The following is a 22,735-nucleotide window of genomic DNA, read 5'->3' as shown; positions in this document are numbered from 1 at the left end:
CATTTGGTCATGGTGACTTATCACTGTTTAATTTATCAACTAGTTCCAATCCATGGACACCTCAATCAGGGATAGTTCCTCAAATTTGTCACTAAAAAAAGAATGGCTCAGTTGTGGGAATCTCCCTCACATCCTGTGCTGTGAGGACTCTGTAAAGTTTGCAGTTGGCCTTTCTGCAACGCTTGTCTTCCTTGAGTGGTCCCACTAAGTGTTTGGCAGTCTGCCTGCTTCTGGTATACTTGAAAATATTTTTGCTGTTTTGTTTTTGTCTTTTGCTAGTTGCTCTTCAAGTTCTATTTTGGCCTGCCTAATTATATTTGTACACTGGTCTTGCCAGGGTTTATGGTCCTTTCTACTTTCTTCAATAGGATTTGCCTCCCGGTTTTTAAATGATGCCTTTTTACCCAAACCACCAACTTTAGTCTGCTCTTTAACAATGGGGCCATGTTTTTGGTCCTCTTGCTGTTTTTTTGATTTGGGGGGTATACATTCAGTTTGTTCGGAAGTGATGTAGAGAGCATCAGATATTAATTGTTGTGTTTTGCTGCTCCTTTTCCCCAGAGATCATCAATGACCTCACCAATTTGGTAGCAAATACGGATGACAAACTGCGCAGTCAAACCCGGCATGTGAAGATGGTGGACAAAAAGTCAACTTCATGTGGTAGGAAATGGCTTGTGTTACTTCTATACTCATGTTCAATTCACAAGAACAGTTTTATCCCTGGTGCCAAGAAGGTTGTATGTGCTATGGTTCCCTTTTCAAGAAAATTCTTGTTATTGTTAATTGATGAGATTTCAAATGTGGCTGACAAAGGTAACTGTAATTAGGCTCCCGTAAAGTATTTGACTAATTACCACAATTTTCTGATTATAAATATAGCACTATACAAAATCAATGCAGGACACATTAAATGGATTAAAAATGGATAACTGATCTCAAAAAGTAAGTGTAAATGGCAAATCATCATTCAGTGCTGGGAGGAGACATTTCTAGTGAGGTCCCACAGGGATTATATGTTTATCTGATGCCATTGCTGGTGAAGTTTTCAGTTTACAGCCAAATTGGTGGAGTGGTAACTAATGACAGGTGAGTTCTACACAACGATCTGGATCATATCGTAAACTGGGAGCCTCACTTGAACAACATGTATTTTAATACCACTAAACTCAAGGTTGTACGTCTAGGAACCAAGAATCTACATCATATTAATAGGATGGGGGAACTGTATTTTGGAAAGCTGTAACTGAGAAAAGCACATGGAGGTCATGGCAGAAAATGAACATGAGCTTGCAATGGCTGAGAACAAATGTGATCCTTGGATAAATGTCAAATAGAAGTGGTGATATTACCATTGTGTATGGCATTGTTGAGACCATTACTGGATTACTGTGTTCTCTTGTGATGTCCACAACTTCCAAAAGGGTGTTGACAACCCAGAAAGAGTTCAGAAAAGAAGTACGAGAATGATTTTGAGCTCTAGAAAACCTACGTTATAGTGAGACACTAGAAGAGTTCAATGTATGTTGCTTAACAGTGAGAAGGCTAGGAGGATACTTGATCATAGTCAAGAAGTGGCTCTATGAAGAAAAGATTTTGTTGTTGTTGATAGCGGGTTCTTTAATCTAGCAGGCAAAGATCCACTGGCTGTACAAATTTAGATCAGATTAAGGCATCATTTTTAATAGAGGGTAATTACCATTGGAACAATTTACCTAAGGACGTAACGAGTTTCATTGGATGTTTTTCTATGAGATATTATGCTTTAGCTCAGTCAGAAGTTATGGGTTTGATACAAATTCATCAAGTGATTTCTGTATGGCCTGTGTTATGAAAGTGGTTAAACTAGATGATCATAATGGTCTCTTCTGGCCTTAAATGTATGAATCTGTGAATTAAATTGACCTGCTTGTTTTTAATCTGTTTAAGTAAAGCTCAGAATGCCAACTATGGATTAGTTTGTCGGAGGAGTACTTGTCCACCTAACCCAACAATTATCAGCTGTGGAAAGAATCATAGATGTGACTGACATTTTTATTTTGTAATTTTTTTGTATGTTGAAACTCAAAATCTAGGCAGTCTAAACAAAATTAAACTTAAAGTAGTATCTGATATATTTGCTCCTTCCTGCCAATTTCTGTGGTTTTACATTTATTTTCTATACTGGTGGTTTTCAACCTGGGGTCTGCAGACTATGTCTAAGATTTCCAAATGGGTCCACACCTCCATTCAAAATTTGTTAGTGGTCTGCAAATGAAAAAAGCTTGAAAATCACTGTTCTATATGACCATGGGAAACTGCCAAACTAAATGACAATTCAGGGGAAGTAGTAAAAATGACTTCTTATGGAATGCTATCAAACAATATCTAGTATGTCTAATAATTTCTCAGCTCTTAGATATATTTCCCCCCTTTCTGAAAGTTTCTTAATATACATGTAGTATCCAGACAATGTTGCAAGATAATTTAATCCCTCCCCAACAATTAAGGTAGCAATTGTGATACAGGTTTTGAGAGTAAGAGGCTGTAAAACTGGAAAATTAGGAGGATCCACAGACTACCCTCTTACCTGTTTGCATTGGAAAAGAAATTCTTTGGGTGGAGAGGTCTGCCTGCTGCAATATTGCCCTTTTCAATCTACCCCAGTGGGTCTTCCTGTGTTTGCATAATCATTTGTGCATACATAAACAATATACTGGCCTCAACTAGCTAGTTACTCTTTGACTGTCTGATCATTAGGTTATCTTATAATAACTATACTAGGCAGTACATACAGTAGAACCTCAGAGTTATAAACACCTCGGTATGGAGGTTGTTCGAAACTCTGAAATGTTTGTAACTTGGAACAAAACGTCATGGTGGTTCTTTCAAAAGTTTACAAGTGAACATTGACTTAATATAGCTTTGAAACTTTATTATGCAGAAGAAAAATGCTGCTTTTTAACTTTCTATGATTGTTTTATTTAAATTAAGAAAATTTCCTTACTTTGCAAATCCTTTTTTAAACTCTCCCTTTATTTATTTTTTTTAGTAGTTTACGTTTAACACAGTACTATAGCGTATTGGGAGGGGAGGGGTTTGTTTGGTTTTCGGGGTCTCTGCTGCTACCTGATTGTGTACTTCTGATTCCAAATGGGGTGTGTGGTTGACCGGTCAGTTTGTAACTCTGGTGTTTGTAACTCTGAGGTTCTACTGTAGTTCTAACATGTTACTGTTAGCATTTCTCACTCATTCTCCCCCACTGCCAATCATGCCCAGCACCAAAAAATTTTAAAGTCAGAAAATGTTTTCAGTGTTGTTGTAGCCGTGTCGGTCCCAAGATATTAGAGAGACAAGGTGGGTGAGGTAATATCTTTTATTGGACCAACTTCTGTTGGTGAGAGAGAGAAGCTTTCGAGCTTCACACTGTTCTTCTATGGGTTTGGGAAAGGTTGTGTTTAGCTGTGACCATCTGAGTACTTTCCCCAGGGCTGAAGAAGAGCTCTTACTTTGCCCACTGTGTCTCTCTAAAGTCAGAAAAAGCTCGCAAATGAACATTAGCTTTTCTAAAGAACTGGCACCTCACAGGTATCTTTTTCAAATCAGTTTTAGCAGTATGGGGCCCGATTCTGATCTCAGTGACACTGGTTTAAATGCAGACTAACCCATTGGTTTTCAGTAGTGTTACTTTGGATTTATCAAAAAATAATTGTGATCTTTGTATGAAAACAGTATCTTTGTTATTCCAACTCCTATCTGTTGCTGTGTGTTGTGCCTCATTTGAAATCATAATGTCTTTTTCTGACAACTGTCCTTGCAGAGGATTCTGACTTCAGCTGAGGAATAATCTAAGAGCATAATATAATCTATTAGTGCGTTTGACATGGCATCAGCAATATCCGTATTGTCGAAGAACGTTAGCAGCCAATGTAGTAATAAACCAGAGAATCCCTGATGCAATCAGAACTTTAAATGAAGTTCACACACAATCTCAATGTTTCTGTAGCTGTCCTATTTCTGTGAACAGAATTTCAGGTTCCTTAATGGACTTTGTCTCCAATCAAGGGGTGGGATTTATGCGCTAGTCTTGTCTATGCGTTGAGAGAGAACTGGTTTTAAATGAAGAGATCTGTTGATGGGGGCTGTTGGAAAGAGCTGCTACTTTATTTTTACTGTCTCATTGGTCACGTACAATTGAGATAGAAGTATTAGGGGTTTTATTTTATTTGCCTTGAATTTGGGGTTTTTTAAACACCTCAAGTGGAATTCTCAAAAACACTCCACGTTGGTCAGAATATAATCCTAGTGAGGTCAGTGGTAAAACTTCCTTTGACTTCAGTGGGGGCAAAATTAGGCCACTGTGTGCTTATGAAAATCCCAGCCTAGATTCCAACAAATTATGGCCTGTTGTCATTTTGAGTGGATCCCCTTGGAGGCCCAGTGACCCCCATATTGAAGTCAATGACAAATCTCCCATTGATTTCAGTGGGTTCGTGATTGAGCCCTTCGTCAGGGTGCTGTTTCTACTGAAATTATTGTTGACAATCCTCTATCTTCCACAAGCAGATGATGTTTGTATGCTGCTTGGCTCTGTTTCATTTCCATATAAGTGTATGCCAATGGATGACATCTTCATCATCTGGACCCATGGGAAGGAGACTCTGGAAAAATTCCACCACGATTTCAACAGCTTCCACCCCACCATCAACCTCAGCCTGGACCAATCTACACGGGAGGTCCACTTCCTAGACACTATGGTGCAAATAATTGATGGTCACATTAACACCACCCTATACCGAAAACCTACCGACTGCTATGCCTACCTTCATGCCTCCAGCTTCCATCCCGGGCACGCTACAAGATCCATTGTCTACAGCCAAGCACTGAGGTACAACCGCATCTGCTCTAACCCCACAGACAGAGACCAACACCTACAAAATCTCCACCAAGCATTCTCAAAACTACAGCACCCGCACGAGGAAATAAGGAAACAGATCAACAGAGCCAGACGTGTACCCAGAAGCCTCCTACTGCAAGACAAACCCAAGAAAGAAACCAACAGGACTCCACTGGCCATCACATACAGTCCCCAGCTAAAACCCCTCCAGCGCATCATCAGGGATCTACAGCCCATCCTGGACAATGATCCCACACTTTCACAGGCCTTGGGTGGCAGGCCAGTCCTCGCCCACAGACAACCTGCCAACCTGAAGCATATTCTCACCAGTAACTGCACACCGCACCATAGTAACTCTAACTCAGGAACCAATCCATGCAACAAACCTCGATGCCAACTCTGCCCACATATCTACACCAGCGACACCATCACAGGACCTAACCAGATGAGCCACACCATCACCGGTTCATTCACCTGCACGTCCACCAATGTAATATATGCCATCATATGCCAGCAATGCCCCTCTGCTATGTACATCGGCCAAACTGGACAGTCTCTAAGGAAAAGGATAAATGGACACAAATCAGATATTAGGAATGGCAATATACAAAAACCTGTAGGAGAACACTTCAACCTCCCTGGCCACACAATAGCAGATCTTAAGGTGGCCATCCTGCAGCAAAAAAACTTCAGGACCAGACTTCAGAGAGAAACTGCTGAGCTCCAGTTCATCTGCAAATTTGACACCATCAGCTCAGGATTAAACAAAGACTGTGAATGGCTTGCCAACTACAGAACCAGTTTCTCCTCCCTTGGTTTTCACTCAACTGCTAGAACAGGGCCTCATCCTCCCTGATTGAACTAACCTCGTTATCTCTAGCTTGCTTCTTGCTTGCATATATAAACCTGCCCCTGGAAATTTCCACTACTTGCATCCGAAGAAGTGGGTATTCACCCACGAAAGCTCATGCTGCAAAACGTCTGTTAGTCTATAAGGTGCCACAGGATTCTTTGCTGCTTCTACAGAACCGGACTAACACGGCTACCCCTCTGATACTTGCCAATGGAGGATAGTTGATGACACTTTCCACTTCCATTTCCATTAAGGAAGTGTTAGCAGTTGTGTTGTCATTCAGCTTTTACCATAATGTTCACATAAACCATTGATCAAGTAAATAAAAAGCAACATAAGAAATATACTGTTGATGCTTAGCAAGTTGGACAGCACAGGAATGGCTTAGTGCAAAATATTTGCTTTTATAATGGAATTATTCCATAAAATGCTGTGGTCAGGTTTTCAAAGAAGAATGTGCTAAATTGCATCACTGTTTCTTTGTATTCAGAACTCAAAAGCAGTCTCAAATCATGATCTTTATACATTTGATTTTGTAGGCACAATAAAGTACATACATAGTTTATTATACCAATTTTGGGAAATTTTGGCTCTAAGAAAAAAACCTTAAATATGACTTTAAAAATATTAAGGGTAAAATTCAAGTTGAGATGCTTCAAAAAAAATCTCAGACTGGAGGTTTGAGAACACTAATGGAACAGGTTAATTTTGCATCAAAATTAACCTGTTCCATTAGTGTTCTCAGACCTACAGGCACCAAATAATAAGGTCTTATGAAAGCTAGTATAGAGGTCTGCTGTTCAGTTTCACTTGTATAGATAAAGTTAAACACTGAATTTGTGGGGGGGGAAGAGAATATTTGTATTGATCTAAAATGGGTCCACTGAATAACAAAGTGGATTAATAGTCTGATTTTTCTTTTCTTTGTTGTTGTTGGTTTTTTTTTTTTGTTTTTTTTTTTTGTAGAACTCAAGGTTAGACTCTAGTCCTGACCAAGGTCATTAGATAAGTGCCCTAATGGGATGAAGTCTTCTAAACAAAAGTTGGGAGGGGATTGGAGTCCATGTGATCCTGTACCATTTCTCATTCAGAGGGCACTCCTTGGGTGGTCTCCTATAGCAGGCTCTTGGAGTAGGATTAAGGAGAAAAGGCATATTTCTTAAGGAGGCAGCAAGGAATGGGATGGCTTCTTCGCAGTGAAAGAGAGTGCAAAGAGAGGAGCAAGTTTTATATTTCTGACATCATGGTTATATTGTCTCATTCTTAACAGTGGTCTGGGGAGGAGCCTGTCTTCGGCATTGTTACTCAGGACTACTCTGAACTTCCAAGATAATAAGAAGCAACCATGAATGAATTTACATACCAGTTGTGCCCTTGGCAATCTTTCTACCACTGTAAAATTAGATCTAATCAGAGAAGTGGTGGTCGGTCAGGGTTTGTTTCACTTTTAGATTTTCTCCTGTTCCACAAGGTGGCGTTGCAATCTAATAGCCTTTCTCTAGGAACTCATTTGTTGATGGACCCAGTTAGATGTGTGTCTAGTGTTCATTTCACTTATCTTTTGATAAAGGTTTCTGAAGAAGTTGAAACTATGACTCCAGCTACTGTAGAGCAAGTTGGGAACAGGCTTCCTTTTTATCTTAACCCATCACCAATGAATTTGAATTTTAATGCAGCGTTTTTGCCAAACTTGCTAGTTTGTTTTTAGTTTTCAGGAGGTTTCAATTATTTTAAAGTAGAGTAGCCTGGATTATATAAGGTTTCTTCTAGAAAGTAATGATTCATGCAGACTCTGGCCTTTTCCTGCCAGACTCTACGATCCCTCTGTTCTCAGTAATAGCTATTTTTGCCATGAACTTAATTTGCTTTATAAATTATGGATGACAGTTACTCAGGTTTGTTCCTCTGACGTACATTGTGTGTTTAGATGAGCAAGTCTCCGTCAATTTATTTATTTATTTTTAGAGCAGTGGAGAACTTGGTCTAGTGTGACATTAAATCAACCTTTCCTGCAGTCTGTTTCTCAGAAAGGTTACACCAATATTCTTCCCGAAAGCTGCACTGGTTCTGAGTCACCTGTCCATGCTTGAAAGTGATTAGTTTTCTTGGCCTGGTGAGTTGTACTTTCTGTGTGTGTGTTTTTTCCTCTTGAGTTTCTTCCATTTTTAAGAAATTCTGTCTGGAAAGGTGTTTCGTGTAAACCACTGAGACAGAATGCTACAAACAAAAGAAGTTTATTGTGTACAAAGTGCAAATTGGATCAGCAGCACTGCTCCCTCAACAGGGTGGTGTGCGACAGGGAAATCGAAGCCTCCACTGTCCTGCGGCTTAGCTCTAATGTTAAAATCGGTGTATTCCATATAGCAATGCCATGTTAATCATTTCTCATAATCAAGGAATCTGAACTTCCACTGCAATGTAGCTAAAAGACTGCAGCATTGTATTTGATGCAGGGATGGATTAGAAGAACCTAGTTTATGCCATTTTTACACACATGGGCACACGCACAATCAGTTATGTATGGCAGTTACTCGGGTTTGTTCCTCTGATGTACAAAATATAACAAAAGGCAAGTAAGCTGCAACATGAATGGAGGTTCGGTTCAAGTTTTAGCTTTCTTGTCTTTTGCTGTACATCGGCTTTATACAGTACATGGTTTCCTTCTTGTATTAGAAACGTCATCTGCGCCTCAGTAATGCATTCCTTCTCTAATCTGTTTTGTGTTACTTTATATGAAAATAGACTGTAACCGAACAGTAAAGCATCTACGTACCGGTTTTCCTTGTATATAACATTTGCTGCAGCTTTCTGTAGCAATGCTCACAAACTGTACTGCTCACAATAGAGAGGAAGGATGGTCCGCTAGCCTAGGACTTGGGAGACCTGACTTCAGTTCCCTGCTTGGCCCTGGGTGACCTTGGGCAAGTCCCCAAGCCTCACTATACCTCCGTTCCCTATCTGTGAATGCAGACAATAGCACTGCCCTGCCTCACAGAGTTGTGTGAGAATGCATACATTAAAGATTATGAGGTGCTCAGATACTATGGTGCAGGCAGGCAGGTAAGCATCTGTTTCTGTAGGGTGCACTGTTAGGATGTTCAGACACTATTCATTTATATTGCAGTAGTGTCTAGAGGCCCCACTCAAGGAGCAGGGGCCCACTGCTTTACGCACACACGATAAAAAGGCAGTCCCTGCCCCAAGGAGCTTACAGTCTAAAATGACAGCAGCAGGTTCATCTAAAAGTGCAGTGCAGAATGCAGAGCTGGAGGTACAGGAGCAGTGACAGGAAAGGTACCTGTTGTAGCAAATTGACATGAATGATTTGTCACAACATTCACAAAGGAGGGCAGAGAATTGATTCAGGAGTCAGAAACACGTGTTCCAAGGGATGGAAGAAGAAATAATGAAGGGGATCACTCAGGGATCACACCAGAAGAAAAACTAAGGAAAGGGGTTTAGAATTAATTAAATTTAAAGTCTGGGTTAAAAGTATTTCCAGGTACCACACCTCTCTGGTTGTCCTCCCTGCCAATTTCTGTGGTTTTACCACCACACTTGAAATGCTTTTACAGCAGTAGGGAAGAAGAAAAGACCCATGCATGCATGAGGGGAAACTCACTGGCTACTTGCTGTACAGGTGGAATGTGAAACCGATAACAGGAAAAATGCTGTCAAATGGAGACTGTATACTGGGGAGAAAAGGAGAACAACATTTTCTTCTCTAATCTTTTGGAGAACTAAAAAATAAACAAAAACAAATGGGATGGGTGGATTGTGCTGTTCAGGGCAGGAAAATGTAAGGTAATGAGGCAAGGCACAGATTTCAAAACACAGTACAGTAGAATCTCAGAGTTACGAACACCAGAATTATGAAATCAACTACACACCTCATTTGGAACTGGAAATACACAATCAGGCAACAGCAGAGATGGGGGGAAGCAAATACAGTACAGTACTATGTTAAACATTAACTGCTTTAAAAAAAGAGAGGGAAAGCAGCATTTTTCTTCCGCATAGTGACATTTCAAACCTGTAGTAAGTCAATGTTCAGTTATCAACTTTTGAAAGAACATCCATAATGGTTAGTTCAGAATTATGAATATTTGAGTTACGAACAACCTCTATTCCCAGGGTGTTTGTAACTCTGAGGTTCTACTATACATTTTCAAATCTATAGATTAGCAGCTGCAAAACGTAAATCTATAGTAGGATCTAGGGACAAGAGTGGATGGCTCTCAAACCTTTGGCACAAACCTAGGAAGCAGCTGAAGCAAAGAGTTCTGGGTTTATAAATAAAGGCATTGAATGCAAGTCAGAGGAGAATATTCTAGTGCAGCATCAGTGACTGATGAGACTAAATTTGAAGTAATGTATGAAATTCATCCAGGTCATCTGATTTAAAAGTATCTGATGGAGAAACAGGTACACTGGATCACAATCGGAATCATTAATTGGAATGGAGAGAACTATGTAGAAATAAAGTGTTGAACATAAGTATGTAAATAAAAAATACAGAGTAATGCATACAATTTATAAACCCAGAACACTACCCTGGGCAGTGACAGGAGCAATGTGAATGAGTTACTGGATACAGTTTGTAGAACAGTTAGTTATGACTAGAGCTGGTTAGAAAATGGGCTTTCTTCCTGGGTAAAATTTTCCTTTTTTTGGTTGGAAATTCAAATATGGAAATTAGAGCTGTCGACTAATCACAGTTAACTCATGCAATTAACTCAAAATAATTAATCTCGATTAAAAAATATTTTGATTAATCACAGTTTTAATCGCACTGTTAATAAATTTCAATTGCTATTCTATTGTTTAACCTTTTTGGATGTTTTTTCTACATTTTCAAATATATTGATTTCAATTACAACACAGAATAAAGTGCTCACTTTATATTATTTTATTACCAATATTTGCACTGTAAAAATGATAAAAGAAATAGTATTTTTCAATTCATCTCATACAAGTACTGTAGTGCAATCTCTTTATCATGAAAGCACAACTTAAAAATATAGATTTTTTTTTTGTTTGTTACGTAACTGCACTCAAAAACAAAATAATGTAAAACTTCAGAGCCTACGAGTCCACTGAGTCCTACTTGTTCAGCCAATCGCTAAGAAACAAGTTTGTTTACATTTACGGGAGATAATGCTGCCCACTTGTCACTTGAAAGTGAGAACAGATGTTCGCATGGCACTTCTGTAGCCAGCATTGCAAGGTATTTATGTGCCAGATAAGAACATACCAGACATCACACTGGTAAGAACAGGTACTACACTTGATCTGAGCAACATGTATATTCCCCTTCATGCTTTGGCCACCATTCCAGAGGACATGCTTCCATGCTGATGACACTCGTTAAAAAAAATGTGTTAATTAAATTTGTGACTGAAGTCCTTGGGGGGAAATTGTATGTCTCCTGCTCTGTGTTTTACACACATTCTGCCATATATTTAATGTTATAGCAGTCTCGGATGATGACCCAGCATGTTGTTTGTTTTAAGAACACTTTCACTGCAGATTTGACAAAACACAAAGAAGGTACCAATGTGAGATTTCTAAAGATAGCTACAGCACTCAACCCAAGGTTTAAGAATCTGAAGTGCCTTCCGAAATCTGATAGGGACGGGGTGTCTGGCATGCTTTCAGAAGTCTTAAAAGAGCAACACTCCGATGCGGAAACTACGGAACCTGAACCATCAAAAAAGAAAACCTTCTGCTGGTGGCATCTGACTCAGATGATGAAAATGAATATGTGGTGTTCTGCACTACTTTGGATTGTTATCAAGCAGAACCCATCATCAGCATGGACACATGTCCTCGTAATGGTGGTTAACGCATGAAGAGACATATGAATCTTTAGCACATCTGGCACATAAATATCTTGCAACACTAGCTACAACAGTGCCATGCGAACGTCTGTTCTTACTTTCAGGAGACGTAACAAGAAGCGAGCAGCATTATCTCCTGCAAATGTAAACAAACTTGTTTTAGCGATTGGCTGACCAAGAAGTAGGACTGTGTGGACTTGTAAGCTCTAAAGTTTTACATTGTTTTTTATTTTTGATTGCAGTTATTTTTTGTACATAATTCTACATTTGTAAGTTCAACTTTCATGATAGAGATTGCACTATAGTACTTGTATTAAGTGAATTGAAAAATACTATTTCTTATTTTTTACAGTACAAATATTGATAATAAAACATAAATATAAAGTGAGCACTGTACACTTTGTATTCTGTTGTAACTGAAATCAATATTTTTGAAAATGTGGAAAATATATATAAATAGTACTCTATTGCTTAACAGCATGATTAATCACAATTAATTTTTTGAATCACGCGATTAATCACAATTAATTATTTTAAATAGCTTGACAGCCCTAATGGAAATACTTCATCTGAAAACCTAAATAATTCACAGGATGACCTAATCTTTGATAGCAACACCGCATATTTTAAAGGCATAAAACAATGATGGGGGTCTGGAGAATGGAGTCTCTGGGACTCATCTATAAGGTATAAATCACACACTCTATAAGAGCTCATAAAAGTTAGGCCCATTTAGTGAGCAACAAGTGGTCAGATTTTTCTGGGGAGGGAGGGTGGAGCACACTATGCCTAGGAGAGTAAAGGGTGGGTGAGGCAATAGACAGAAATTGGTGCAATAAAATATATTACTTCACCCACCTTCTCTCTCTAATAGACACCTAGTTAATTACATTTGCATATGCAGCTGTTCAAATAGACTGAACTTCACCAGTGCTTGTTCGCACCTAGCAGATTTAGAGCAGCTGTTGGCAACCCACATACCGCTAGACTTGTACAATCAGCCTAAACTGAGACGCTGAGCACGTACCTCACCCAAGCCGTCCATCATCCCAAAAGGCCAAGTAATTAGTTATATTTGAATATAAAAAGGCAAACTTGGAATTGTCTGAAATAGCCAGGGGTAACTGCTTACAGTTTTGTTTCCAAGGATACATCTCAGGATTAAATCACCAATTTGTATTTCCAGAAATAATGCTGAAACGTGTTAATTGGTAGGTTATCAGAGTCAGAGACTAACTTGATTGTGCCCATTCTTTCATAGCATGGGTGGTGGCTTTGTGTGGGGTTTTTTTATCATGGCTTCCATGTCATGACTTTGAATTGCTTAAAAAAAAGTCGTAATTAACTATTTGCACAAAAGTAATTTTTTTAATGTTATGATAGGATTTTGAAATGCTGCTTCAGTCCTTTGCTTCTCAGCTTGCAGTAGACGGGAGAGTCGTGGAGACCACATTGTGTGTCCCTCAGAGGACTGAGCACCTTGTATTCTTTTCAAGGCAGATGTCTCTACCCTTCTTAACTGGAAGGTGGTGGTAAGGAACTAGAGGAAATAATCTTGGAACCACTAGCAGTTATCTTTGAGAACTAATGAAGGGCAGATGAAGTCCCACAGGACTGGAGATGGGTCAGTCCTGGGTCTGGTATTATTCAGTATTTTCATTACCGACTGGGATAATGGAGTGAAGAGTGTGTTTATAAAATTTGTAGATGACATTAACGTGGGAGGGGTTGAAAGCACTTTGGAGGAAAGGATTAGAATTCAAAACGGCCTTGACAAATTGGGGAATTGGTCTGAATTGAACAAGATGAAATTCAATAAAGACAAGTGCAAAGTACTTCATGTAGGAAGGAAAAAATCAAATGCACAACTACAAAATGGGGAATAACCGGCAATGTGGTAGTACTGCTGAAAATAATCTGGGAGTCATAGTGGATCAAAAATTGAATGAGAATCAACAATGTGATGCAGTTGTAAAAAAACTAATATAATTCTGGGGCTTATTAAGAGGAGTGTTGTGTCTATAAGGTGTGGGAGGTAATTTTCCCACTCTGCTCAGCACTGGTGAGGTCTCAGCTGGAGTACTGTGTCCAATTCTGGGTGCTACTTTTTAGGAAAGATGTGGACAAGTTGGAGAGAGTCCAGAGGAGAGCAACAAAAATGACAAAAGGTTTAGAAAACCTGACCTGTGATAGGAGGTTTAAAAAAAAACTGGGCATGTTTAGTCTTTTGAGAAAGGAAGACTGGGAGGAGCGGGGAAGGAAACATAAGTCTCTAAATATGCAAAGGGCTGTTCTAAAGAGGACAAGGTAGGAGTCTGTCACTGAAGATAGGACAGGAAGTAAGGGGCTAAATCTGCAGCAAAGGAGATTTAGGTTAGATGTTAGGAAAAATAAGGTTTGGACAAACACCTGTCAGGGATGGTCTATGTGTTTGTGTATGTTCTTCCTCAGTGCATGGGGCTGGGCTACATGATCTCGCAAGATCCCTTCTGCCCCAGCATTTCTACAATTCTGTGAAACCCACGTTACACTTTTTTTTTTTCATACAGCCCTTTGTGGATGATCACTTCAAAAACACCTATTTCCCCCTTCACACCCTCTTCAGAAAAACGTTTGAAATAATGTTAGTCTTTTATTATTATTTTCCACTTCCTTGGATGGGCAGGTTTATACGACATAGGCCATAAAAATGGTAGGCAATGTCTGTATTGTAGTTTGCTGAACACTTGGTCTCGCCCATGAGTTGGCTAGGTTGAAATGCCCTTCACCTCTTCATTAACTGTTTAAAAATGTGCATGCAGTGTTAGTTAAGAGCATGGATGAGTTTTTATTTTAGGTGGTGGGGGGAGATCAGTTTCTTGTCTTTCTCATTATCAAGCAGATGCGATTGCTTAGGGCCTGGTTTATTTACCTAATAAACTGGCTCTTGTATCGTCTAGGAAATGCTTACATTTTTCAGCTAAGAAATCCTAGTAACAGGCAAACGGAGGTCCAGCAGTCAGGTCTGGAGAAACAACAAAATGAAGGTCAGTTAATATCGCTGTTCTTCTCTTTCCCGGTGGCCATGACAGCAGAGGTGGTTTATTTGAAGATCCCAGACTCAGAGTCATTGCTTGCATTGTTAGCCTCCTGAGTATTTTAGGCTGTGCCAACAGTTTAGGATATTAATGTATTCTACAGATCAGTGAATGAAGAATTCCTCTGCACTTCTTTCTTCTTTCAAATTTTTTTTTCCGCCTTCTCCATGCACTTTGTTTGCAGTGTCTTTGTCTGGTGGATGTTGCTGGGCATTTCTAATGAGAAAGCAAAGAATTGCTGTGGAGGAGAAGCAGGGGGAGGGTGTGTTTAGCACTTTCAACATTTTAAGGTGAAGTTTTTACAAGATGGTCAGGTGCATAGGAATTCCTCTGGTTTGGGAATGCAAATATACAGTAAAAAGCTCCTTTTTTGACACGTAAAGCTCCTTGATTTGCTTCCAGCAAGGAGAAAATACTATTTTTTTTTCTCTCTGCAGGATGCTATGCCTCAGTGCTTCTTTAGTATTCACCCCAGCTTCACTACCACAGCCACCTCGCAGCGCACCCTGAGCAGCTGCTAAAAGGGGGCAAAATTAAAGCAATTCCTACTCCTGGTGACTTACTGCCAGGGAATAATTAGGTTCTGTTTGCAAGGAGCGTTATCACAGGGAAGCTCAGAAAATCTTGGGAGGTGGGGATTCAGTGGAATGGATTTATTGAGACTTTTACAGGATTTGTAGATCGGCAGCTCAATGGAAGTAAAAGCTGGTTTCATTAAGAGACAATTATCTAATAATAATGAAGCTGGTCAGGGAAAGGAATCTGAACAAGTTTTTTAATATATTCTGGTTCCCTAGCAGGAATTGTACTTACACTTAGATATTTTTTTAATATATTCTTTGATCCCTCATGGAAATGTTAATGAGACAAAAACGGCTAAAGAGCTCTCCAGACATTGCCCTGCTTTGGAGAAGGGTGGAATGAAACGCAGACCCTGTGGAGGGCTGCTGACACACAAGAAGTCCCTTTGTTTCCTGTATTATAAACCAGAGACATGTCTAAAATTGCAGGGAAAATGAGAGCAGGCTGAAGAGGCTTCACAGAAGGCAAGGCATTCTGTATTTAGAAGAGAAAAATTGTCAACTGGCTATTAATGCTTTGGTCTGACGGGCAGTGTACTCTGTGTGTGTTTGAAGTCCAGAATGAAGGTACTCTGAAGATATAAGCGGGATGCTTTTAGGCTGTCTTTCACTTAGACTTAATTAAGAAACTTTCAGGCTTTGTCTCTAGGGGGCCCATTACGTGTGAAGCTCCAGCCCACTCTGAATAGCCGGCTCAGCCTGGAAAGTGTATACATGCACACTGCTTTTGTGTTGTGTTGCCAAACTGAAGACAGTAGCAAGTGCAAGCTTGGCATTGCCAGAGGTCAACCTCTGTTTATAAAAGTGAACCCACATCCCCCAACAGAATGCTAGAGCAATTGTCTGAACGTTCCTCCGGGACCCAAAACTACCCAGCCTTTATAGCCGACGTATATGGGTAAACAAAAAAATTAGTGGGGGGTAGAAGAGGTTTTGTTCCACAGCTTTGTTCATCAGTCTTAATGGTGGGTGGGAGGTTAAACCAAAAAGGGCAAACACTGTTCCTTAAGTAACTAATGCCGGTGTTTTATAGAGGGAGGAATACTACCCTTCAAATTTCATGGGGTTATTAGATGAAATGACTTGAATAACAAACTAATATAGTAATCTTGACCATCACCTAAAAGAATCTAATCTTGCTAACATTAAAGTAAGTGGCTTATTTTAAAGCCTGTGGAATAATAATTTGTGAAACTTTCTCCAGCAAGCTGAGAGCAAGTCCCGATAAATATTGAAACTCTCTTCACATGATTTCCTGTCTTCACATCTCTTGGCTGTAATGGACCAGTACTGACATAGTTTGCATCTTTATTGAAAATGTCAGTTCTGAAAAACCCAGTTTGACTAACACTGATGAAGAGATGGTTATGGAAGCTCATCTGTAGTAAATCATCCCTCTCAATCTTCTGAGACACAACTGTGGGCCCTGTCTACAACCACAACCCAAAATGAGGAACAAATTATAGGTTGCTAGGCCAGAAAATGTGAAGTGATTGATAATGCATGTCGTGCTGTAAAGTTAGATGGAGCTTGACAAACATAGGTAGTCGTGTTCCCTTCCTCCGAGATTTGCAATCCACGTTACGCAAGGCAAGACCCCGTGTACCAGTGCAGGACAGGGAGATGGGGGTGTTTCTGAAGATGAGCAGCAAGTGGCAGGATTGCTTGAAGAGGTGAATTTCAAATAGAGGTTTGAAGGAGGAAACAAAATGGATGCTTAGTAGACAAGGACCAGTAAGATGGCTTCTGATAGAAGGGGCAGTATAAGAGAAGGTACAAAGCCAGCAATCAGAGCAGTTTTGATGCAAAATACTTGAGGAGTGCATAGAGCAGTGCTGCATAATGAGAGATGAGACATGGTGAGGAGAGACTGAGGAGTGATTGCATAGGGTGTTGTAGATGAGAACAAGAAGTTTGAATTTGATTTTGCAAGTAACAGAGATCCCCCAGTGGATGTAGTCAAGAAGTGGTGATGTAGTGGATGGAGATGAAGACTCGCAAACAGTTCTGTTTTGAGTAGTTTGTCAGGAGAGAGCTGAGGTTTGATTAATTCAGCCCCAGGTTGTTATGGAGATGATGTCATTAGCATAGAAAACATTATCTGTAATCTCAGTTTAATTCAGTGTTCATAGAATCATAGAATATCAGGGTTGGAAGGGACCTCAGGAGGTCATCTAGTCCAACCCCCTGCTCAAAGCAGGACCAAACCCAACTAAATCATCCCAGCCAGGGCTTTGTCAAGCCTGACCTTAAAAACCTCTAAGGAAGGAGATTCCACCACCTCCCTAGGTAACCCATTCCAGTGCTTCACCACCCTCCTAGTGAAATAGTTTTTCCTAATATCCAACCTAAACCCCTCCCACTGCAACTTGAGACCATTACTCCTTGTTCTGTCATCTGGTACCACTGAGAACAGTCTAGATCCATCCTCTTTGGAACCCCCTTTCAGGTAGTTGAAAGCAGCTATCAAATCCCCCCTCATTCTTCTCTTCTGCAGACTAAACAATCCCAGTTCCCTCAGCCTCTCCTCATAAGTCATGTGCTCCAGCCCTCTAATAATTTTTGTTGCCCTCCGCTGGACTCTTTCCAATTTTTCCACATCTTTCTTGTAGTGTGGGGCCCAAAACTGGACCCAGTACTCCAGATGAGGCCTCACCAATGTCAAATAGAGGGGAACGATCACGTCCCTCTATCTGCTGGCAATGCCCCTACTTATACAGCCCAAAATGCCGTTAGCCTTCTTGGCAACAAGGGCACACTGTCGACTCATATCCAGCTTCTCGTCCACTGTAACCCCTAGGTACTGATATAGGTTTCTGATATAAAGTATAATTAAATGAGAACACTAAAGTGAATTTAGATTTGAAATGAGAGACAGGTGAGAGTTATGGTTATGCCACTTCTATGTGAAGATTACCTGTCCCCGTCTTTCGCCTCACCCCCACCTATTTGCCTGTCTGCCTGCTAGCCTGCAGATCCCCCCACGCATTTGCATAGCAGGGAGTTTGGTTAATTCTTAGATTGACTCTTTGTGATGCCACATTGCCACTTCTCTCTGTGTCTGGGTGTAAAGGATGAAAGGCAAATCTTCTGTAAAATAAAGGGGCACAGACTTTAGCAGCATCTTTTATTCATTCACCTTGCAAGGTCCACAGGATCAGAGAAAACCACTAACTTCATAGATTCCAAAACAACAGGAGGCCATTGTGATCATCTAATTTGGCCTTCGGTATAACCCAACCCATATAGAACTTCCCCAAAACAATTCCTAGAGCAGATCTTTTAGAAAAACATCCAGTCTTGGTTTTAAAATGGTCAGGTAAGGAGAATCCACTACGTGTCACCTATGGTCAGTTGTTCCAATTGTTAATTACTCTCACTGTTGAAAATGTATGCCTTATTTCCAATCTGTATTTGTCTAGCATCAACTTCCAGCCATTAGATCACATTATACCGTTTCCCTGATAGATTGAAGAGCCCATTATTAAATATTTTTCCCCATGTAGATACTTCTAGATTGTAATCGAGTCACCACTTAACGTTCTCTATGTTAAGCTAAATAGATTGAGCTCCTTGAGTCTGTCACTATAAGGCAGGTTTTCTAATCCTTTAATCATTCTCATGGCTCTTCTCTGAACCCTCTCCAATTTATCAACATCCTTCTTGAATTGTGCACACCAAAACTGGACACAGGATTCCAGCAGCAGTTGGATCAGTGCCAAATACAGAAGTAAAATTACCTTTCTACTCCTACTCGAGATTCCTCTGTTTATGCATCCAATGATTGCATTAGTTCTTTTGGCCACAGCATCATACCTGATTGTTCACCATGACCCCCAAATCTTTTTCAGAGTCCCTGCTTACAGGGTAGAGTCCGCATTCTGTAAGTATGGCCTCCATTCTTTGTTCCTAGATGTGCAGTTACATTTATCCATATTAAAATGCATATTGTTTGCATGCACCTGGCTTACCAAGCAATCCAGGTGGCTCAGTATCAGAGACCTGTACTCTTTTTTTCATCATCCGCAAATTTTCAGTGGTGATTTTATTTTTCTTCCACGTCATTGATAAAGATGTTAAATAGCGTAGGGCCAAGAGCCAATCCCTGTGGAACCCCACTGGAAATAGACCCGCTCGATGACGATTCTCCATTTGCAATTACATTTTGAGACCTATCAGTTAGTCAGTTTTTAATCCATTTAATGTGTGCCATGTTAATTTTTTATTGTTTTACTTTTTAATCAAAAAGATCAAGGTCAAACTGCCAGGACCGGAGAGACTTCTGGCCCCATCAGCTTTCTGTGAACCGTGAGAATTTATAAATGCCATATGGTTTCCAGCCCATGCAGGTCTCTTTGTGCTGCACTGCTTATAAGCCCTTTATGAATCCAAGCACACAGAATTTTTTTCATTATAACTCTTTGGACATCTTAATAGTAGACTGCTCTGGAACAATGAGCAAGTGTTGCAGTCCTGCTGAAGTGCTTATACTAAGCACCGTATCAGAACCACAGTACCTGTAAAGGCCATTAGCAGTGAAATTTTTCTTAACATTAAATGCAAAAATTAATTTTAATTCAGCTTCAAAGTGAAAAATCAAGGACTAAAAAGTCAGGAAATTCTAAATTTTGGGTTCTTACAGAAATATTAACTGTACTATATGCTTCATCCTGCATATTTTTTGTCAGATCGTTAATTACATAAACTAGCATATTTAAAGAAAAAACACTGCATATGAACATTAACATTTGAATTTGCTGTTGTCTGTGTGCTGAACTTCTCTACATCTATCTTGTATTATTTTTTTCTTTTAATAACACCTAATAAATATCAGCCTTTAAGCAATGTAGAAAATTTTAGTAACACTTGGTGGAAAAAATAGAATCTAAAATGATTTTTGTTGATTATTATGATACCAAAGATCTAACGGGAAAATAACTAATTCTATGTTTTTCTGCTTCTTGCTTTCGGATCTTCTCAAGATGAGGGGTGTGTGTGTGTGTGTGTGTGTGTGTAAGCATTATGTTCAGATAGGTTTTGAGTTTGATTAATTGTAACTAAACATTTATCACCAATATGTATCATTGGAGGAAACCTGAGGTTTGATTATGAAAGAAATAGGACTGAAGTGCAGAGTTGGAGGGATTCTCACTCTGTCCCTGCATCCTGCCTTTTTGATGTCTGTTGAGAAGTAGCTTGATCCCCAGGACCTTGGTAAATTTTCATATTACTATTATATTCCTCGTTTTAGTTAGCCTGTAAGAACTATAACATTTCTTCTCTCCTCTCTTGGTTCCACATTTGCTTCTTAAACTCTCTTAGGGCTTGTCTACGTGGTGAGTTTGTGTGCACTGCAGCACACCAAAGTGTGACTACAGTTCACGAAAAGTTCCGTAAAATGCACTGTAGCAGTGTCCACAGAACAAGTTAGGCTGTGTCTACACTGTGAGCTAGGGGTCTGATTCCCAGCTTGCCAGAAATAATCATGCTAGCTCTTGTGTGAGTTAGCATGCTAAAAATAGTAGTGTAGCTGCCGTAGCCTGGGCAGAGGCAGCAAAGACATGGGCTAGCCGCTCCTAGTATGCATCCATGAAGTTCAGGTGCATTTGTACTTGGATCTGATTTTCTTCTCACTTACACTGAGTGCAATCGGAAGTAGCTCCATTTTAGTCCATGGAGTGTAAGTTAAAGGAGAATCAGTTAAACAAAAGAAACAGTATTTTTCAATTCTCCTCAAGTACTGTAGTGCAATCTCTTTATTGTGAAAGTACAACTTACAAATGTAGATTTTTTTTTACATAACTGCACTCAAAACCAAAACAATGTAAAACTTTAGAGCCTACAAGTCCACTCATGCCTACTTCTTGTTCAGCCAAATAAGTTTGTTTACATTTATGGAAGATAATACTGCCTGCTGCTTATTTACAATGTCACCTGAAAGTGAGAACAAGTGTTCACATGGCGCTGTTGTAGCCGGTGTTGCAAGGTATTTACATGCCAGATATGCTAAACATTCAGATGCCACTTTATGCTTCGATTTGTAGGTTGCACTATTTTTTGACTTTTTTACAGTACAAATATTTGTAATAAAAAATAGTAATATAAAGTGAGCGCTCTACACTTTGTATTCTGCATTGTAATTGAAATCAATATACCAGTATTTGAAAATGTAGAAAAACATCCAAAAATACTTTAAAATTGGTATTCTGTTATTGTTTAACACTGCCATTAAAACTGCAATTAATAGCGATTAATTTTTTTTAATCGTTCGACAGCCCTAGAGCCTATATATCTGCCCTGAGGTCAGGTGGTTAGACCCTTGCTTGTGGATTGGCTAGACTCTTAGGATGTGTAGATAATGACCTCGGGACTCATCAGGCTCAGTGACAACTCATCACAGGCAGGCTAAGAGAACTAGAAACCTGAGAACCAAGAGATGAGGGCTACGGATGATGATACACCCACCTGTGAGCAGCCACACTGCAGGGCCACATTCAAGTCGTACCCATGTGTCCACTGCAGTAACCTGGTGAAAGGATTTCTGGTGGTATGTTCTAGGGTTGAGCAGCTCTAGGAATTGTTTCGTGGTGCATTGTGGGACAGCTTGTCTGTCCTTCCCAAGATCCGGTGCAAAAGTATTCTTAGTCCTTCAGCACAGCAACCTGAAGCACTTCCAGCTTTGCACGCACGTCACTTCTGTCTATTCCAGCCTCTGCCAGAGCATGGATCAGCACAGAGTGACAAACTGTTCCTACTTGTGGCTGCACTGTTAATGCAGCAGGATGCAATGGAAAGCAGTTCGGCAGTGGTTTGCGGTCCTCAGAAAGTGGAAGTGGCAGTTCTTAGTGAGGAGATTATGCTGACTAGATGATGACATGGCAGAGTGGAACAAGCTGATGCAGGTTGCTGTTGCTGTGGATTCCCCCTATGCCAATGGTCCCCAAACTTTTGAGGGTTGCACCCTCCCATACCCCAGTCCCTGCCCCGCTGGAGCCGGGAGCAGGGCCGTGGCTCCGAGGGGAGGGTTAAATGGGCCGCAGCTGGGGGTAGGGCTAGGGGTGGGGTGGGGCTGGGTAGCACTCCCTGCCCCCTATGGGGGCTGGCCCAGGTCCATCACACCTTCCCAAATGTTCCTCTGGGCTCCCCTAGGGGGGCGCGTGCCCCACATTTGGGGGACCTCTGCCCTGTGCTGATGGGTGGTTATGGCACAAGACCACAAGCACAGAGTAGTGGGACTACATCATTATGCAGATCTGGGATGACCATCATTGCGACCAGAATTTCCTCATGAGGAAAGCCACCTTCATGGAGCTGTGTGAGGAACTTGCCTCAGCCCTCCAGCAGTCCAGAAGCGGGTTGCTATTGCCAGACTGCTACAAGTCAGTGGCTAACCAGTTGGCAAGTCAATCGTTGGTGCACTATGATGGAGATTTGTGAGGTGATTTTTGCTGTGGTTTAGCCATGCGCGGTGGACATTGCTAATATTCCCAAAATAACAACTGGCTTTG

The 22,735-nt window shown here is 40.4% G+C and overlaps 1 protein-coding gene and 1 pseudogene across 9 annotated transcripts in view; one reads left to right on the top strand and one right to left on the bottom strand.

Annotated features, from left to right (window-relative positions):
- STX8 (syntaxin 8) overlaps positions 1–22,735 on the top strand; it is a 168,855-nt gene that overhangs the window by 103,253 nt on the left and 42,867 nt on the right. For all 9 annotated transcript variants that reach the window (XM_039501276.1, XM_039501273.1, XM_039501269.1 and 6 more), the window contains one exon: positions 562–663. In XM_039501276.1, coding sequence (XP_039357210.1) covers positions 562–663 — 102 coding nt within the window. The remainder of the gene's footprint in view (positions 1–561; positions 664–22,735) is intronic.
- Positions 10,862–11,036, bottom strand: LOC120384111 (annotated as a pseudogene).

Source organism: Mauremys reevesii, linkage group 15, assembly GCF_016161935.1.
Source record: "Mauremys reevesii isolate NIE-2019 linkage group 15, ASM1616193v1, whole genome shotgun sequence".
Classification (NCBI taxonomy): Eukaryota; Metazoa; Chordata; order Testudines; family Geoemydidae; genus Mauremys; species Mauremys reevesii.
Note: the sequence above shows the minus strand (reverse complement) of the source record. Positions and strands in the feature narration are given on the sequence as shown.